The sequence below is a fragment of the Streptopelia decaocto genome, assembly GCF_964273445.1.
Source record: "Streptopelia decaocto genome assembly, chromosome: 2".
Classification (NCBI taxonomy): domain Eukaryota; kingdom Metazoa; phylum Chordata; class Aves; order Columbiformes; family Columbidae; genus Streptopelia; species Streptopelia decaocto.
This window is the reverse complement of record NC_138655.1, coordinates 93,393,925-93,411,393: the sequence shown is the minus strand read 5'-3', so window position 1 is coordinate 93,411,393 and position 17,469 is coordinate 93,393,925. Positions and strand designations below refer to the sequence as shown.

The 17,469-nt window shown below is 42.9% G+C and overlaps 1 protein-coding gene across 3 annotated transcripts in view; it reads right to left on the bottom strand.

Moving 5' to 3' along the window:
- PHACTR1 (phosphatase and actin regulator 1) overlaps nt 1-17,469 on the bottom strand; it is a 153,595-nt gene that overhangs the window by 23,269 nt on the left and 112,857 nt on the right. For all 3 annotated transcript variants that reach the window (XM_082047135.1, XM_082047136.1, XM_082047134.1), the window contains one exon: nt 1,212-1,267. In XM_082047135.1, coding sequence (XP_081903261.1) covers nt 1,212-1,267 — 56 coding nt within the window. The remainder of the gene's footprint in view (nt 1-1,211; nt 1,268-17,469) is intronic.

Below are 17,469 nucleotides of genomic sequence, written 5' to 3'. Positions count from 1 at the left end.
TGATTTCCTCCAGCTGCCAGGTACGGGCAGCACAGTGGGAGCACAGCTATCAGCAGGGGGATATCCCCAGACAAATGGCTTTGCTGGCAGCCCCGGGCTCACCCATGCTGCTCTGCTGTCTGGTCTCCTCTTTGCCTTTACAGGAGTGTCTCCCTCTCTGTGTCTGCCACAGGTAATAACACGAACAGATGAAAAAGCCCTGCTGAGCCTTAACGCTGTCATTAACTTGCTAGGAATTTGATTTTAAAGTATTTAATCAACCAATTCTGCTAATTTTCAGAGAATTAATCTTCTGCTACCACATTTTTACGGTTCTGTACAATCCAGTTATTTGAACAACAGAGAAAGTAAATTATGGACCTACCTAAGGAGGTACACTATCGTACTTTAAGATACCATTTAGAAATATTTTATTCTGTAGTAATTTGTTTAAATTTCCCTGGATTTATGGAAAGATGGACGAACTTGTTGTTTTTCTGTTGTTTTCTGTTTCCAAAGTAACAACCATTCTTCTAATATTCAGACCGCTTCAATGTGAGTAAATAAATTGCAACTCTTGTCCTATTGGTTCATGACATTATGATATTTTTGTTACACTCAGTCCTGCTGGTGGCGATGTATCTACTAACATAGATCAGGGTCTCTAAATGGTATTTTGTCCCTTTGAAATATCATTTCACATTGTGAGGATCTACCAGAAAGTCTTTGGCTGATTTAAAGGAAGAGTTTTAGGGGAACATTTCAGGGAAATAATCCTGAGTCACACTGATCTCTTTTTTTAATTGAATAAAGGCGCCACCTAGTCTAGGTTGCTGTGAAGACTTTCAGTAAAACTAACCAAGCCATGCCCTAATGTCTTTACTAACTTATAACAGGATGCTCATATGTGTAAAAGCTGCATAAAGGCTTTCCAGAATGCCTGACCCTCTATTTGGAACAGGACTTGCAAAAGAGATTCAGCATCTGGGGTTTTTTCCTACAAAGACTGTTCATTCTTGTGAATTTACTGACTCTGATTTTAAAGAATTGTTTCTGTAGCTCTGGATGTTGCTACAGACTTGCATGCTTGTTTGTATTTATGATTCACTTTATTACTATTAATGATGCAAGTACAGAACAGTTTATATTTTATAAAAGAACCACCCAATATATGTCTAAACTAACCCAAAATAGCCGGACTCAGGTTAAATGTCAGCAGTATCAGGACTTACGTTTCAGGATGTTCCTCTGCTCCAATTCTTCAGCAGTCGGCCTCTGGCTCAGTCGTCTGCGAAAAAAGTCCAAGATCAGTTTTTGAACCATATCACATCCTCCTCAGTTCTCTGTCCTGACAAGTTATTTTGGGGTGCGAAAGGCAGAGCAGAAAGCACCGACACTGCTCCATTATGTACTGGGTACACCCGGACCATGCGTGACACGAACCATGCTTCGCTTTCACAGTTTCCTCTGTTTTCAACTCACGAAAGACAAAATACGTTATGTCATCTTAGGCATGACTCTCCCACCCCTACCCCAGGCAGAGCTGCTGAAAGCTAAGCTATACAGATGTCTCCACTTAATTTCCTTCCTCCCATTCCTGCTTCCTGACTCGCACAAGTTTTTTTAGCTAAGACCCAGCTAACCCTCCTGCTGCCCTCTCGTCAGCCTCCTGCCTGCGCCCCGTTTGTTCAAACAGTGTTTGAACGCACAGACAGTCCGCAGAAAAAACAAGGGATGGTTTGGCAGCGCCGAGGGCAGAACAATAACAGTCTTCCTCCTCTGCACGCTTACTTCCCTCCTCCTCTCATGGCTTTTATTAAATCTTATACTGAAGCATCTGTGTGACTTGCTAGTCAACCTGTAAGTAATAGGGTCACAACGAAGGAAATCTAAATAAAACGGGAACCCTGATTGTGGAAATGGTCTGACTATTCAGAATACAAAGCAAGGGAGAGAAGCACAAAAGAGTCTTTGGAAAACAAAGTAAACCATGGAGATGACATCAGAAGTCAACACTGTTGGGCCTCCTCATACTCTCCTCTGAGTCAATGGGAGTTTTGTCAATGATGCCAGTGACAGGACAGAGCCTCCTCTTGCATTAGATGTGGTCATTCATGGACATTGCCAACTTGGGGCGCCCAGTCTCTGCTAGCTGGCTCATCAGCTCCCCTGCAAGGTACTGCATACTGATAGGAAATGCGATAGGAATGCCAGCTGCATGGCTTCATCCTCTGCAAGGAATGCTTCCTCTGACCCGGGGCACAGAAGCTCACTGAGACGGGGCTGCCTTTGCAAGGTTGGATGAGGGGTGTCTGACAACGGCTCCTTGCAACACAGGGGCTGAGCCACGGCTCAGAGATGCACACACATCCCCAGCCTCCTCCAGAGCCAAGAGCTCACCTGTGTGTCCGTTTGGTACCTCTGCCCCTCATGTCGTGCACGGTCACAGGGCTAAGGCACACAGGGTGTGTTGGAGCCCACCCCCTATACTAGCTACAGGCATCTGACTTCATGTAACCTGAAGATTTACACCAGCAGTGATACCCAGCCACATAGCCTTTGAGGCCACTTTACACCACGAAAGCAAACCAGCAGAAAATGGCCCTGTTCCAGTGGAGAATTGGGAGTCATTAGCTTTGTCTCTTTCCCATGGCAGATTGAACAGTTATTTCACTGGAAAACTGTTGAAAGGGACAGAAACTCATCCTTAATTCAGAAGTAAAGAACGTCTGCAAAGTACTTTGAAGACAGAAAGTGCTATTCAAGTACTTGCTGTTACCACCTTTAAGATACAGTAGCTGTTGCTAATGGGAGAATTCACCTTAGGACTATGAAACAATTAAAACTACTTGGTTTCTAGCAGCACATGAGAATCAAAGAGAAAAAGTTGCCACTCTTAGCCCCACCATGTGCGTCTGCAGGAATTGAGTTATACAATGTGATGCTTTTCAAGAGGATGCATCAGAGAGATGTTAAGGGCAGACTCCTCTATAGAAACAAACATCACACAACAAGTAAAAGGAGAAATTAGTCTGAAGAGAATGCTCCCGAAAAGGTCCTCCCCTTTCCAAGAAAACAGGGATTAAAGGACTCGGCTAACAGTTCTGGCAACAACAGTTCACACTGGAGTATTTCTATAATAACAAAAGGCAGAAGTTTTATCTGTCCACGTAAGTGTTTTACAAAAATGACCAACTCTCCCATATGTTTACTGGGGTACCTGTAACTAATTGGATGCATTTAAACAAAGCTTTCACTTCACTGTGTTGTTGCTTCCAGACAAGAAGACAGAGATTTTCTCCAAGTATGCCCTGGGTATTATATTCACCCTCTGCCCCTGTGTGCTCAGAGACCTATAGACTGTGGGATTTTTCCCCATGCTGCCTGGTAGGGCCAGCCAGGAATACCTGTGTCCTGTGTTCCCCTTCAAGAGTAAAATCTTTTTACGGATCCCACAATCCGCCCTTTTCAGGCTGCAGAGTGCTCCTGTCTAAATGACCACCGTTTTCAAGTGATGCAGAAAAGGCCATGATACTTTTGATAGATACAGTCTGGAGATCCGAAGCTATCTGAATTCATGGGTTGTCAATCACTTCTGGACTCTTACAAAGCCAAGAAATTTTAATAGCAAGACTTAGGTGGTAGGAAAAGATAAGGTACCCTTATGGTGTAACAAAATCAGGACTAGTCCTTCCACTGCAAGTGGTGGAGCACAGCTGGAGGATAAAGAAGGTAATGAATAAAAGCTGTGGAGGTGCCTGGCCTCCAGTGCCAGTGTCTGCTTTAATCTCCATGAACTGCCACTACATCCCCATTTCCGTAATCGTTCTGAATTGACTGACCCTGCTCCTGCTCAGCTCCTCAATCAAACCAGACCCTTCCTCAGCCCTTTGCGTCCAAGCTCTCACAATTATTTATTTTCTTGGTCTCTCGCTCTTTTTAATTTCTTGCTGCCATAGTGACTTCTGCCCCCAAACTATCTTTGGGCTTTATAAACAGCTCCACAAGTTCCTCAGAACAGCTTCATTTTAGTTTTTTTTCCCTTGCCTCTTAACTTCTAGGTTTGCCAGATGTTGAACAGCTGTTAACGTTACCATCTTTCAAAATCTTGATACTAGTTAGTGATCCTGTAAATCAAGAATGTAAGGAGCTATTGCTTTGTCATCATGGCTGCAAAAATACAGGTTTTTTTCACACCAAATTTCAGTATACAATCTCCAGTGTGCTGTTGTGATCTTGGCAAACACCAGGTGTGACACCTCCCCTCTTCTACCTTCCTGCCTGTGCTGCCCAGAATAAAAAATATTAATGATGGCCACCTATCTTGCAGAGGCTGATTTCAGTGCTTTGATTGCTGGATTGCTGCTGTGCCGTATTTCATTTAGCATCACAGGGGCTGCAGAGAGGCTGTCAAGAGGCCAGAGGTCAGGAAACAAGTGTCTCATTAGCAGCACAATTGGAATAAACAGGAGAAAACAGAGGTGAGAAAGGAGTCTGGTGCAACAGCAAAGAACAAGATCTGGTTGTGAAAACCATAATAACTGAGTGGGATGTGTGGTGGTGCTGTTGATCAGAAAGGTAACTCTGGCTGTTTCATGAAGCTGCAGGAGCATCGGTGTCTAACCTAGGAAAAGGCAAGCAGGCTTTAAAAATGAACAACGTTTAACAGCACTTTCTGTATCTAAAATCTCCTGTGTGAATGTGCTTGACCCTCACTGTGCCACCCATGCAGTTTTGCAATACTCTTCAGGCATTCAAGAGGATAGGAAAGTTTGGTTTTTTTGCAATTTGTGTTTTGCAATGTACTGCCTGTTTTACACTTCATATGTTTTTGCAATATTGTTAATAGCAGTTTTGTAAATACACTGATAAACGTTTTACTACAAGGTAAACCTTCCTAAGATTTATGGTGTCATATAGAAAGCCTTGCTAGGATTTCACTGAAAAAATAATACCCAAATGAGATTGTCAGTGACAAATAAAGCAGTTTGCTCACATTTACAAAGATAAACTTGACAGCAAACCAATTTTCTGAATTAATTCCCTGCATAATCAAAATGCACCACACTCGTTGTGCTAGTGCTATAGAACAAGAACTGAGCAGCTCTTCATAAGGATATTGTGTGGTGTTTCTTGGCTTGGTTTGGGTTTCTTTTTTGAATTTGCTCTGGGCTGGCCTGGATGTGGCACATCATAGTGCCTGAGTAGGAGTTTGGGTGTAGGAGGGACAACTGTGCAAAACCAATTGTTGTAGACTCAAGGTATTGGCCAGTGGGGGTGTAATCTCTTCAGGAAGCCTGAAAAAAGACAGGCAGCATTTTCACTGATGGATGCTACTGTTTGGAATCTGCCCAGCAAACTGAGATCTCAGAATGGTAAGTTTCTGGTCAATGTGGCAGTGTCCTGAAGGAAAAAACCTGGCTGTACATCTCCCCAGGCAATAATAAACACTTTGAAATTAAGAGCTCACACAGTGATGCTTACCCTGCTCTGCAGTGTGGCCATACCCGGAGGGCTCTCAGGACAGTGGCCAAATAGCTGTGGGCTGTGGGTCAGATTCTTGCAGCCCTTGTGTGTGGTAGCACCTCTGAAGCAAGGTGCTCCTTGCTGCCTCAGCTGTCCCCTACTAGGATTCATGGGTTTTATCTCCTTCCTCTCTCGTTTTGCCGTAGATAAGCTCTGAGAAAGAGATGGTTAATGCTATCCACCTCATAGGGTGAACAGGATGGTGAGGGTTGTGTGTTTTCTGGGTATCAGGAATTCACCTTTGCCTCTGCCCAGAGGGCAAGAAAATTTCAGAGCTTAGTACGGGGTCATCTGTAAGTATAATGACTGGATATAGTACAAGGCTTGCTGAGTGTCTACAGATACAAGAGGCAGAACCTAGCAGCCTTCCAGTGCTTGAATGGTGGCACCTGGTGTGCAAGACCCAAAAGGAGGACTAAATGGGCAAACAGGTCATAGGTGGTCTCCACAGGGCAGGCAGCAGTATGGTGAGGTGTCCAAAACATAGCCAACACATCAGGGAACCCAGCCATGCTCACACAGCTGTTCCTGATCACATAGGTCACCCTGATGTAAAATAACTTCTAAGCACAGCGAGGCATAACCTCTTGAGCAACTGGAATTTATTCTGTAGATGCAAATCTTTCTACTCAGTTGCAACTGGATTCATACCACCCTAGAGACTGCTTTAAGAGAGGAGTAAATCTGAGCTGGGCATGTGAGAAGCCAGCTGCTACAAAGAACTACTTGTCACATTGCTCTTTAGTTGGCATAAATGAGCACGAGCGAAGCCAGTAGAACCGCACTGATTTACATCAGCTATATAATTTGACATAAGGAAAATTCAATGGGAGTAGAGTCTTAGTGTTGCTTAATTTAGCTTGCCTTTCCCAATCATAATGCTGATAGCAAAGCAGTATTAATGAAGTATAGACTAGCTGGGGCTCTTCGCACTCCCATGCCAAGTATAGACAATTGGAAGGGAAAAACAGAGAAGAAAAATCTTGTATTTGCTTCTGCCAGTTAACTGTTAGCAGAGGGCAGGAATGAACTACCTCCTTTCCTTATGTCACTGCACAATGAGCAAATAATATTTATAAGCCTGGAGGTTCACTTTCTCTCAAGTATCAGCCCAGATATTGCTATCCAGACTGCAGGGTCTAGAGAGAACTATCTTTCTCCTAACAAGATTTATAAAATGGGATTAAATACAGTATTATCAATGAGTGAATAAACTGAAGGCATATTAAATAGAAAATCTCTACCCAAAGAAGCAAATGTAAGAGTTTTACACCATTAAAATTCCTGTACTAGACTCCATTAAGATGTCGGCTAATTTGCAGGGTACATTATCTCTTCCTTTAAGCTCTCTTTCTTGTGTGACACATCTACTGGTATCAGTCATGATAATACGCCTTATAACTCATTTTCCTGAGAAATTAAGGCAATAAAAACATAAGGAGTGTTTGCCACGACTCAGTTACCATGTAATGACTACTCTCCACTTCCCTGCTGATATTAAACAGTCAGCCCCTGGGAGGGGGTGGTGCTTCTGATGCTATAAAGAAGCCTGTGGCAATGACTAGAGCAGACCAAGGCGGGCAGATACTCTGTTCATCCCTGGGAAGATGGGTGAAGCACCCGTGAGACAGAGTTTAGATGAGAATTAGTTAGAAGATTTTGGTAGGAAGTGCTTGCTTTTGGTGAAAATTTAAAACTCATAAGTATCAGTTGAAAATCTAAGTACTTTCTGATGGTGCCTTACTGGCAAAGGTACTTCTGCTGCCTCAGCATCCCAATTTGTTCCATGGACTGGACTGTCTGGTCCAGGATAGCTACAACAGTTCCATGTCCTGGAGGAGAGGCAAACATAGAATCACAGAATTTTTGGGGTTGGAAGGAACCTCTGGAGATCATCTAGTCCAACCCACCTGCTAAAGCAGGTTCACCCAGAGCAGATCACACAGGAATGTGTCCAGGCGGGTTTTGAATGTCTCCAGAGAAGGAGACTCCACAGCCTCTCTGGGCAGCCTGTTCCAGTGCTCTGGCACCCTCAAAGTAAAGAAGTTTCTCCTCATATGCAGACGGAATCTCCTGTTCTTCAGTCTGTGCCTATTGCCCCTCATCCTATCATTGGCCACCACTGAAACGAGTCTGGTCCCATCCTCTTGACACCCACCATTAAGATATTGATAAACATTGATGAGATCCCCTCTCAGCCTTCTCTTCTCCATGCTGAACAGAACCAGCTCTCTCAGTCTCTCCTCATAAGAAAGGTGCTCTAGGCCCCTCATCATCTTCACAGCTTGCCGATGGACTCTCTCCAATGATCCCTTGTCCTTTTTAAACTCGGGAGCCTTAGCTCAGCAGCTGTTCCTAGTGAACCTCAAAAATACAGAGCGGTCTGGCATGTGAACCAAACAAATAACAGTTCCCGTAACACATCTGCAGTCATGTATCCAGCTGGGCTTTGCAGGAAAATCAGATTTTCAACTAAAATTATTCAGATTTTAATTTAGGCCCTAAGCAGTCTTTTACTACCATTCAAAATTATGCTTATCCCAGACATGGTTTTGTGTTGAGAAACAGCTTCAATATAAACTTTAAAGCTCCGCCTGGTCTAAATTGCGGAGAGGATTTTTAGGAAAACTAATCAGCAAATTTTCTGCTTGCTCAAGCATCTGTGGATAGTGAAATATATAACCAAGATGGCCCTTTGTTTAAACCTCTAAACCTGACCAATTTATTTTCTCATTCTTTAGCTCATGTGAATCTGTTCTTGACTTGTAGCTCAAATAATGCAGTCTTTTCTGCTTCAGCTGACTGAGAGATTGATTTATTATCATTTCAATTTACTCTCGGGAAAGTTACAAGCTCCCCAAGAAAGAAAAGGCTGCCCAGGCTGCTGCTTCTCATGGGAAAGAGAATCATATTAAAAATGTAGATTTTTACAATTCATTATGTCTGCATAAAGTTAAAATCTTGCCTATCATATATAGAACATATTTCTTTAAAATGCCCCCATAAAGCAGAATGATCTTGGGCCATGAACTCTGTATTTTGTGAAAAGAAATAAAGGAATGACTAGATAGTCCTATGACTCTGAGTAGAAACAGTGTGAATAACGACATAAGAAAGCCATCAATCTTTCATTAGACCACAGTACCACAATGCAGACACCTGCATTTTCCCAAGGCATTACTTAATTTCTCATTATTTTCTTAAAGATAAAGCCAAGTAGTGCTAGACACACAAATTCAGATTTCAGCACCATTTTCACTAATACTAACTGAAAAACGCCTACTGATATGTGGAATGTTGCAAGATCATGCAAGCTCGTGTCTTGCACCTCAGACTCTAAAATGGAGCCTCCTCTGTTTCATTACTGTACTGTTCCATTAACATCAAACCTTTTAGCCAAATGCTGGCTGTTCACATAAAACACGATCATACAAGTTTAAATGACTTTTAAAAAGGGTATGGCAGAATTAAGATATACCACATGAGCTTTGCAGCATCAATTCTCAAATCTCTTATCCTAATCCCAAGAACAAAATATCCAAGAACTGCAGTAGGAAACAGAGAACAATCTTTTTTAGAGGAGGGAATTTACTATATATCTAAATCAAGAATATATTTTTGGAACAATTAAAATGGAATATTTTTGAGCACTAGAAAACCAGAGGGAAAAATGTACTAAATGCTGGTTGAAAATCTAAAGCATGCCAGAAAAAGCAGATGGATGTCAGGATCCATTGTAATAAAGAAAAAAATGTTCTAAAATGTTACTGATTGTCCTTCTGTTGTCTGTACAGCATTGTGAGAAGACACTTGCTTCTCTAACAGTAATAATATTGAACCAAAAGCTGATTTTACAGAGCTAAAGAGATCATAATTCACAGGTTCAAGGTCAATCCTTGAATAACTTGAATAAAAAGGCAGCACAAAAATCAGTCTGAGCTGAACAGATATGCTTGCTATCTATAGGCATTATTGTGTCTGGTTTGTTTTAAAATCTCTTCTCCACAGTAATCTGGTTTTGTGTCTTTGAACAAATATACTTAGCAGCAACGAGTCTTTAAAGATGCATTTTTGAAGGAAAGATCGAGATGCTAACCCTTAGAAACATTACTTGCCTTAGTCCTCACAGTAAGTTACTTTTTGCTGGTGAAATATAATATTCTTTTCCTCCAAACACTAGTCTTTGTGTGATTCTCCTGCCATCTTCTGCACTTACCCAGTTTTGAGGTGTAACCTTGCATTTGGAAGATCTGTAGGAGAGCAGATCACCAATAATATATTTGCAAATGTCTCCCCAATCTGCTGCTGCTGAAGGGATTCCTGGACTATCCTGTGGACCATTCTGCCAAAGAGCAGACCTAAGACAGGGGCCCAGACCCCTTCAGCTCTCTGTCACCCAACCAAGTCAGTTGTGACTGGAGTTGTGACACCACCCCTTGGTGTTTTTAGCACATTGGATTAAACAAATCTGGGGAAATCCCTCTACGCTACAGCACATGGCTGCTTCTTACAGTAAAGTTACACTCCAAAAAGTAAAACTGGCACAGGTTGCCCAGAGAGGTGGTAGATGCCCCCTCCCTGGAAACATTCCAGGCCAGGCTGGACGGGGCTCTGAGCAACCTGATCTAGTTGAAGATGTCCCTGCTCATTGCAGAGGCGTTGGACTAGATGGCCTTTGAAGGTCCCTTCCAACCCAAACTGTTCTATGATTCTGTGAAGAGCAGAGCCATCTCCAAGTAAGAGTCAGAATAGTGGATCCCCCTTCCCTCTTGGCATGTCCCCCCCGCCCTGGCTTCTGGTGCTCAGGGAAGCTCGCATGGTTGAGCATTGCGTGATACAGGAATAAAGAAGCTATTCCTGTGCATTGTAGTAGCCTAGGGACGGAGAGAAGAAAGCATCACTTTAGGCAAGTAAGTCTGTGGAACCAAGGAAGAAACTGTGAAGGGAGGCTGAAGGATGACAACGGGAACACAGCCCCAAACCTCCTACAACCCTCTAAAACCCCACTGATCTTTCCCTCTCATCTAAGGGTCCTCTTCTAAGAAATGTGCAGCTGCCATAAACCTAAATTTTGCCTACGCTGAGAAGCAGCTGATGGCTCTGGGAAAGGGTTAAGTGCTGAAGTACGTAATGGAGGAAACATCTTCCCCATATTTAGTTAGCATGAAGGTCTGACCTCCTGATGGGTCTCTGTGGACCACAGTGACTACATGGTGATTATATATGAGGCACAGTGACTGTATGTACATAGCCTGTGCATTAGCAGGTACTGTACACTTATACCACTGTCAGTATGCAATTTGCCTAATTAAAAAAGCAACAGCCCACTATCTCCTTATTCACATATACACCAATGCAACTCTAATCCTAAAATATCAACTCAGGGACATTTAAAACACATAAACAAACAAACCAATTTGGGTTGGCAGTGCAAATAATCTTTGACCATCACAGCAAATCTCAGTCCAAAATGCAAAAACCTGAGTTTAATAAAGGAAATTTGGGCAGGGAGCTTCACCAGCTTGCATATGGCATGCTCAACAATCCTATGGCCAACTTGGAAAAAGTCTCCTCTATTACTGCAGCAACAACAGATCACTCAAAAAACAGAGAAAAGGAATTATGTATATCCCCTGACCGTGTTAGTTTGTTATAGACCATTTTACCAGTGCCAGCATGAAAAAAGGCAAACGAACAATACTTCAGAAACCAAATTCATCTCCAAACAGGCACTTTACATTAGTAATGTCAAAAAAAAGGCAACTTCTCCACTTTCTGAGAAATGAATCAAAAGCTAAAATACTCAGTGACTCAGAACAACCACAATACAGGAATTCCAAATAGATGCTTTTATAACAGAAGTTGGCAGTGTTAGCAATTCAAAACCACAATAATTCAGTTTCTGGGATAAAAGATACATGGGAAATAGCACGGTGCCCACACTTGGTCTTGTTACTGAAGTGGAAAATTCCTGGAAGTGAATGAATTTGAGAGCTTTAAGAGTGATTAACTATTTTGTGCTAGAGGGATTTCAGACTCTAAGATTGCATGAAAGGCAGGTGATAAACAGCAGTGATTTACTGCAAGGGCTGTGGCCTAAAATGTTCACTTGACGATTAAGAATTAGGGCTGGGTGAAAAGTTTGTGTTATAAGTAAAACTGCTGAAAAATCGAATTCCAGCATTACAATGTTGTTTCTTTTGTATCTGCATCACTGTTTGAGAATTCAGTTCTTACCTTTCTAGAGATTTTCATGTTTCACCACCCTACCCAGAGATTTTCCCATGGTGTAAGTTCTCACCACTTCAAGAACACAACCTGTCCCCTTCCAGCCAGCGTATGTTTTAACACCTTCATTGCCAGAACCTACTTCTGCCTCGATGCATTAGCAAAGCCCAGAAATATTTTAAAAAAATCATAGTGTCTCATGGAATATTAATGAAAAGATGCTGCACCAGAGACAGAAAATACCAAAAGTGGCTAGTTTTTTTTTTTAAAAAATCACCTGGTTACAATTAAAAAGCCGCACGCCTTAGGAAACTGCATAGTTGTTACTTTGACAAGATATTAGACATGACTTGCTCACAGTTATATCATCATCTTTAGGTTTAAATCTAATGGCCTAAAAGCATGACAAGATATTTTTTTACTAAGGAGCCATCTGGCTTTTCTTCTCTTGAAGTTACCGAGATGCACATAATTACCTGGAGGCTAAATTTGGACCATAAAGCGATAGTCTTTTTGTTGTTGTTGTTGCTTTGTAAGTATTTCCCCAGTAAAACAAATGGAATGTTACAAAGAGGCTTATTGCATAGAATAAGGAATTAGCAGCATGAATCAATAATCTCCAAAGTAACAAAGATCCTATTTCTAGGCAAATACTCTTAACTTCAAAATAAACAAAAAAACACCCATGAAACAAAACACTTCCAGAGAGACATAAAAACCCTATGTGAGACGCTGAACAGGCTTTAGCCTTTCTCTTAATCTTCTGCATAATGTGACATCAGCTTTTTTCATGTTGTCCCTGAAGTTTCAAGGGCTCAGTTCAATGCCTACTGAATTTTCTCCAGTCTTAGTTTTCTGACTAGTATCAGTTGCTCGTGCTCTTGCCTGCACACTCCCTAGCTCCCTCTGACACTTTGTCAATGTAAAAACCTGCTTCATTACCACAACCTAGCTGCTGGGGGAGACCAGTATTCTTTTCATTATTTTTGTCCTTAACTAGAGCTGGTGTTGAAATATTGAGGCGGAGGGAATGCCCAATTACATCTTCCATCTCCCTTACACAAAATGGGATAGAAATGTCTTCCTGGCACAGCTGACTTGAAGAGTCATTCCTTCTTTACACTTCGGGCACTTCACTTCTTAAACTACATTGAGACAGTGTTGTAGATGTCTTCCCTGTGACATTTCAAATGAGGGTGCTACTAAAACTGACATTTTTGTCATTGTTTGTTCTCTAAGGAAAGACTTGCCTTAAATTGGGTGATTGCTTTTTTGAGGTCCTTCCTGGTCTGAAGAGTTTATGCAGCTGGTGTTCAAGCAGAGAAGCTGAAAGGAGTTGATATTTAACATGTTTTGTATGCAAGACAAGCAGTTTGTTCATGGTTGCTGACATGCCATAGGAGAAGCCTGGATTTCCCTGCAGGGTACACTCGGATGCCAGGACTGAAATACCTCTGTCCTGGGCTTTCAGTGCCTTGGTTTTGTGTCAGCCTTTCGTTTTCTGCATATTCAGCTGCAATGAAGGCAAGGAGAGGGGGCTTGGAGAGAGGTAGCAATGGGAACCAGCACAGTCACCCTGACAAAATCCCCTCTGAACATGTATTGATGATGCACAAAGTGTTTGTAAAATTGGAAACTGTGCCTACTGCTATGAGAGGCTGCAAATTTGCACTAAAACATGCTGGCTAGGATGACCTGGGTGAACAGATACAGTGCCTGCTTCCTGGATTTTCTCAACTTCATGATTAATTTAAAATGCACAATTTCTCATGCATGAGCATGGAGGTGAAGTAAAAGAATACACTCTCTCAGTCCCTCTTTCCAGCCCCCACTGGCCACAGCCATGTGGACTTGTGTTTTGCTTTACAAGCATATCGAATTTACATCTGTACCTTATAGTTTATTGGGTGTTAAGCCCACTCTCATGACTGGAGATTAGCTAGTGCTAATAACAATTTTGCTCCTGCTTGACAGCTCTGCTGGGCCCCACTAATGAACACCACCTGTCACAGAAGAGGTCAGCTTTTCAAACTCCTATGAGCAATGCTTTTGGCAAAATGTGCACCAAATACATGCTTCCATCCTGTTTCTCACTGGAGCCATTAGAAAATTGTTGTACTCTGCACTATTGGAGATCACTGCTGTTGTATAGATAGCAGAGAGTACCCTTACACGCTGTTTCTGAGAGGAGCAAGCTCCCAATTGCCCAAATTGAGAAAGAACAACAAATTGCTGTTTCTTGTCTCTGGATCCACCCAGGGACAGGACGTTTTGAAAGCAGATCTTATGTTCTGTTTGGGATAGCTAGAAAAGGAGAAAAGAGCTATACAAGCTGCAAGGAATTTGAAAAATTATTGGAAGTGAAACTGGGACTCTGGGTTTGTTTTTTCTTCTTTTTTTTTTTTTTTTTTTGCTATGGCAGAGGTAGACTGATGGGATGGGGAGGTGCAGGGCTGAGAGAAATGTTTGTTGAGGGAAGCGGGGCATCTGGAGTTGATTTCCATGTGAATACGGGGTGCCTGTGAGACATTCCTGTTCAGAAACTGAGTCCTGGTAATTTTTTCCATGGAGCAGAGCATGAGGACTTTGGTCTCAAGGGCTAAGCCCATATGCTCTTGGAACTGAAATGAGCTAGAGACTTTTGTGGTCTACATGTCATAGACAAGCTTTTGTCAGAGCTTGTGACCTGGCTAAATTGTGCCAGCGCAGCCATTGTGTGATAACCCAAAGCAGGAGAAATTTGTCAAGCATTGTATCAGAATAGCATTATGAGACATGTTCACAGTAACTTTAGACTGTGGGGAGTGACAGGAGTCAGGATTTGGAAAAAAAAAGTCTGAGGCAGAACTTGGCCACTCTGCACTGCCAAAGGCACATGAAAAAATCAGCGAACAACACTGTGCACTTCAAAAGGCAAAGATGTTGCTAATACACAAAGAATTTGTCAGCTCTTTTGATGCCTTGTGCTATCACAGAATGGTAGAGGCTGGCAGGGACCTCTGGAGGTCATCTGGTCCAACCCCCCTGCTCAAGCAGGGCTACCTAGGGCCAGGAGTGTGTCCAAATGGCTCTTGAATATCTCCAAGGAGGGAGATTCCACAACCTCCCTGGCAACATATGTCACTGCTTGGTCACTCGCAGAGTGAAAAAAATGTTTCTTACTGTCCAGACAGCACCTCCTGTGTTCCAGTTTGTGCCCATATTGATGACATCTCCCTTGAACCTGTTCCTCTCCAGGCTGAACAGTCCCACGCTCTCAGCCGTTCTTCATAGGAGAGACGCTCCAGTCACTTCATGATCTTCATGGCTCTTCTCTGGACTCTCTCCCATATGTCCATGTCTCTCTTGCACTGAGGAGCACAGGATTGGACCCAGCACTCCAGGTGTGGCCCCACCAGTGCTGAGCAGAGAGGAATGATCACCCCTTTACTTGCCAGCAATACTTTTTCTATTGCAACCAGGATATCTCTAGCCCTTTTTCCTGCCAGGTCACATTGCTGGCTCATGTCCAACTTGGTCTCCATAAGGACCCCCAGATCCTTTTTTGTCTAGCTGCTCTCTAGCGGATTGGCTCCCAGCACATACTGGTGCATAGGGTTGTTTCTCCTCAACTTGGAACTTGCCTTTGTTGAACTTTATAAGATTTCTGTCAGCCTGTTTCTCCAGCTTTTTAAGATCCCTCTGGATGGCAGCACAACCTTCTCATGCATCAGTCACTCCTCCCAGTTTTGGATCACCAACAAGTTTGCTGAGGGTGCACTCTGCCCCATCATCCAGATTATTAATGAAAGATGTTAAAGAGGACTGGAGCCAGTATTGACCCCCTGGGTTCAATACTGCCAATTACTGGCTTCCAACTGGACTTTGTGACACTGATCACCAGACTCTGCGCCCAGCCATTCAGACAGTTTTCAATCCATTTTCCCATCCAGGCCATACGTCAACAACTTCACTGGGAGGCTCTTATAGGAAACGATGTTGAAAGCCTTACTGAAGTCTACATAGACACTATCTACTGCTCCCCCCTTGTCTACCAGGCCAGTCATTTCATTGTAGAAGTTCATCATGTTGATCAAGCATGACTTCCCCTTACGAATTCATGCTGACTACTTCTAATGACTTTCTTGTCCTTTACGTGCCTGGATATGGTTTCCAGGATTAGCTGCTCCATCACCTTCCCAATGATCAAGGTAAGGCTGACTGGTCTACAATTCCCTGAGCCCTCATTCTTGAATATATGAGTGACATTTGCTTTCCTCCAGTCTTCCGGCACTTCTCCCAGTTGCCATGATCGATCAAAGAAACATTAAAGAAAATAAAGATGGAACTAAATATTTAGTACTGCTGGGTCAAATGAATTCTTTCTGGTATACTTTTACGCTAAATAGTGAGGCAGCATTGCTCTCTCTTGAAGATTTTAACACATGCCCTGATTGTTAAAACATGACACGCTTGGTGACAAGTGCACAGAACTGAGAGGAAGGCAAGATACAGTGATGGGCAGGTGGGAGAATCAAATCTGAGGCCGTCAAGTGCAGAACAACCAGGGAGGATGCTGAGAGAAGTGAGCTGTGATGCCCAGCATTCCCCCACCGATGCCTTGCATTTCCCCATCACTCTCTTCGTATCTGCTCCTAAATCCTTCAGACCAAGGCCAAGTGCTGTACAGTATCTTGAAGCAGGGCTGGGTGGGGTGGAGGGGGGCTACTAGCACTACTGAAATACAAGGAGAAATAAGGCAGAATAAAGACTCTGAAGAGAATAATTAGCCAAGAGAAAGGGGAATAAAACTACCTCCCAAAATCATGTCACGACTGGTGGGTCTCAGAGGCAAAAATCACATTTTCCCTGCTGCAAAGCTTCTTTTCATGTCTTGTTACATTAGGAAACATGATGGACCCCTCATCTTGCTGGAATTAACAGTGCACTATAAAACATTGGCAGCTCTTCTAACTGCAGTATATTATTAGACTTTCTTTGCTAGACTGAGGGAGAAGTTGAAATGGATGGTAGAGTATCACATAGCTCTATGATCCCTGCAATTGCTCAGGTCTCTCTGTCTCAGAATATCATCATAAATAGTTTGGGTTGGAAGAGACTTTTAAAGGTCATCCAGTCCAACCCTCCTACAATGAACAGGAAATCTTCAACTAGATCAGGTTATTCAGAGCTCTGTCCAACCTGAACCTGGTTGTTTCCAGGGATGGGGAATCTACCATCTTTCTGGGCAACCTGTTCCAGCGTTTTACCACCCTTATTGTAAAACATTTCTTCCTTATATCTAGTCTGAACCTACCCTTTTTTAGTTTAAAACCATTACCCCTTGTCCTATCACTATAGGCTTTATATATCAGCCTGCCTAAACAAGGGAAGGGTTAATGGTTCTGGCCCAATCCAAGGGTGAAGGACACCAGGCATTACACTCAGTTGTTAACCTGGAAAAGGGAAGGGGCTTTTCTGACCCTGGGACATCAGTCAGGTGTTCCTCTGAAAGGGAGCAGAGGGAGGTTTTAGAATCAGCTGGAGAATGCCCTGCTGGGGAGATTCAAGAGGGCACCAAACTCCTGTCAGGGAAGTTGCTCCCCACTTTGAGACACTGATGTGCAGCTGCAGTGTGTCAAGCCTTCCCATAAACCTGACTCCAAACAAACTGATTTCTGCTGCCTGTGCTCTTTCTTTTACAGCGGAAACCTGGATATTGGGGCAGGGAGGTCCTCTAGGAAAGCCAGGGACCAC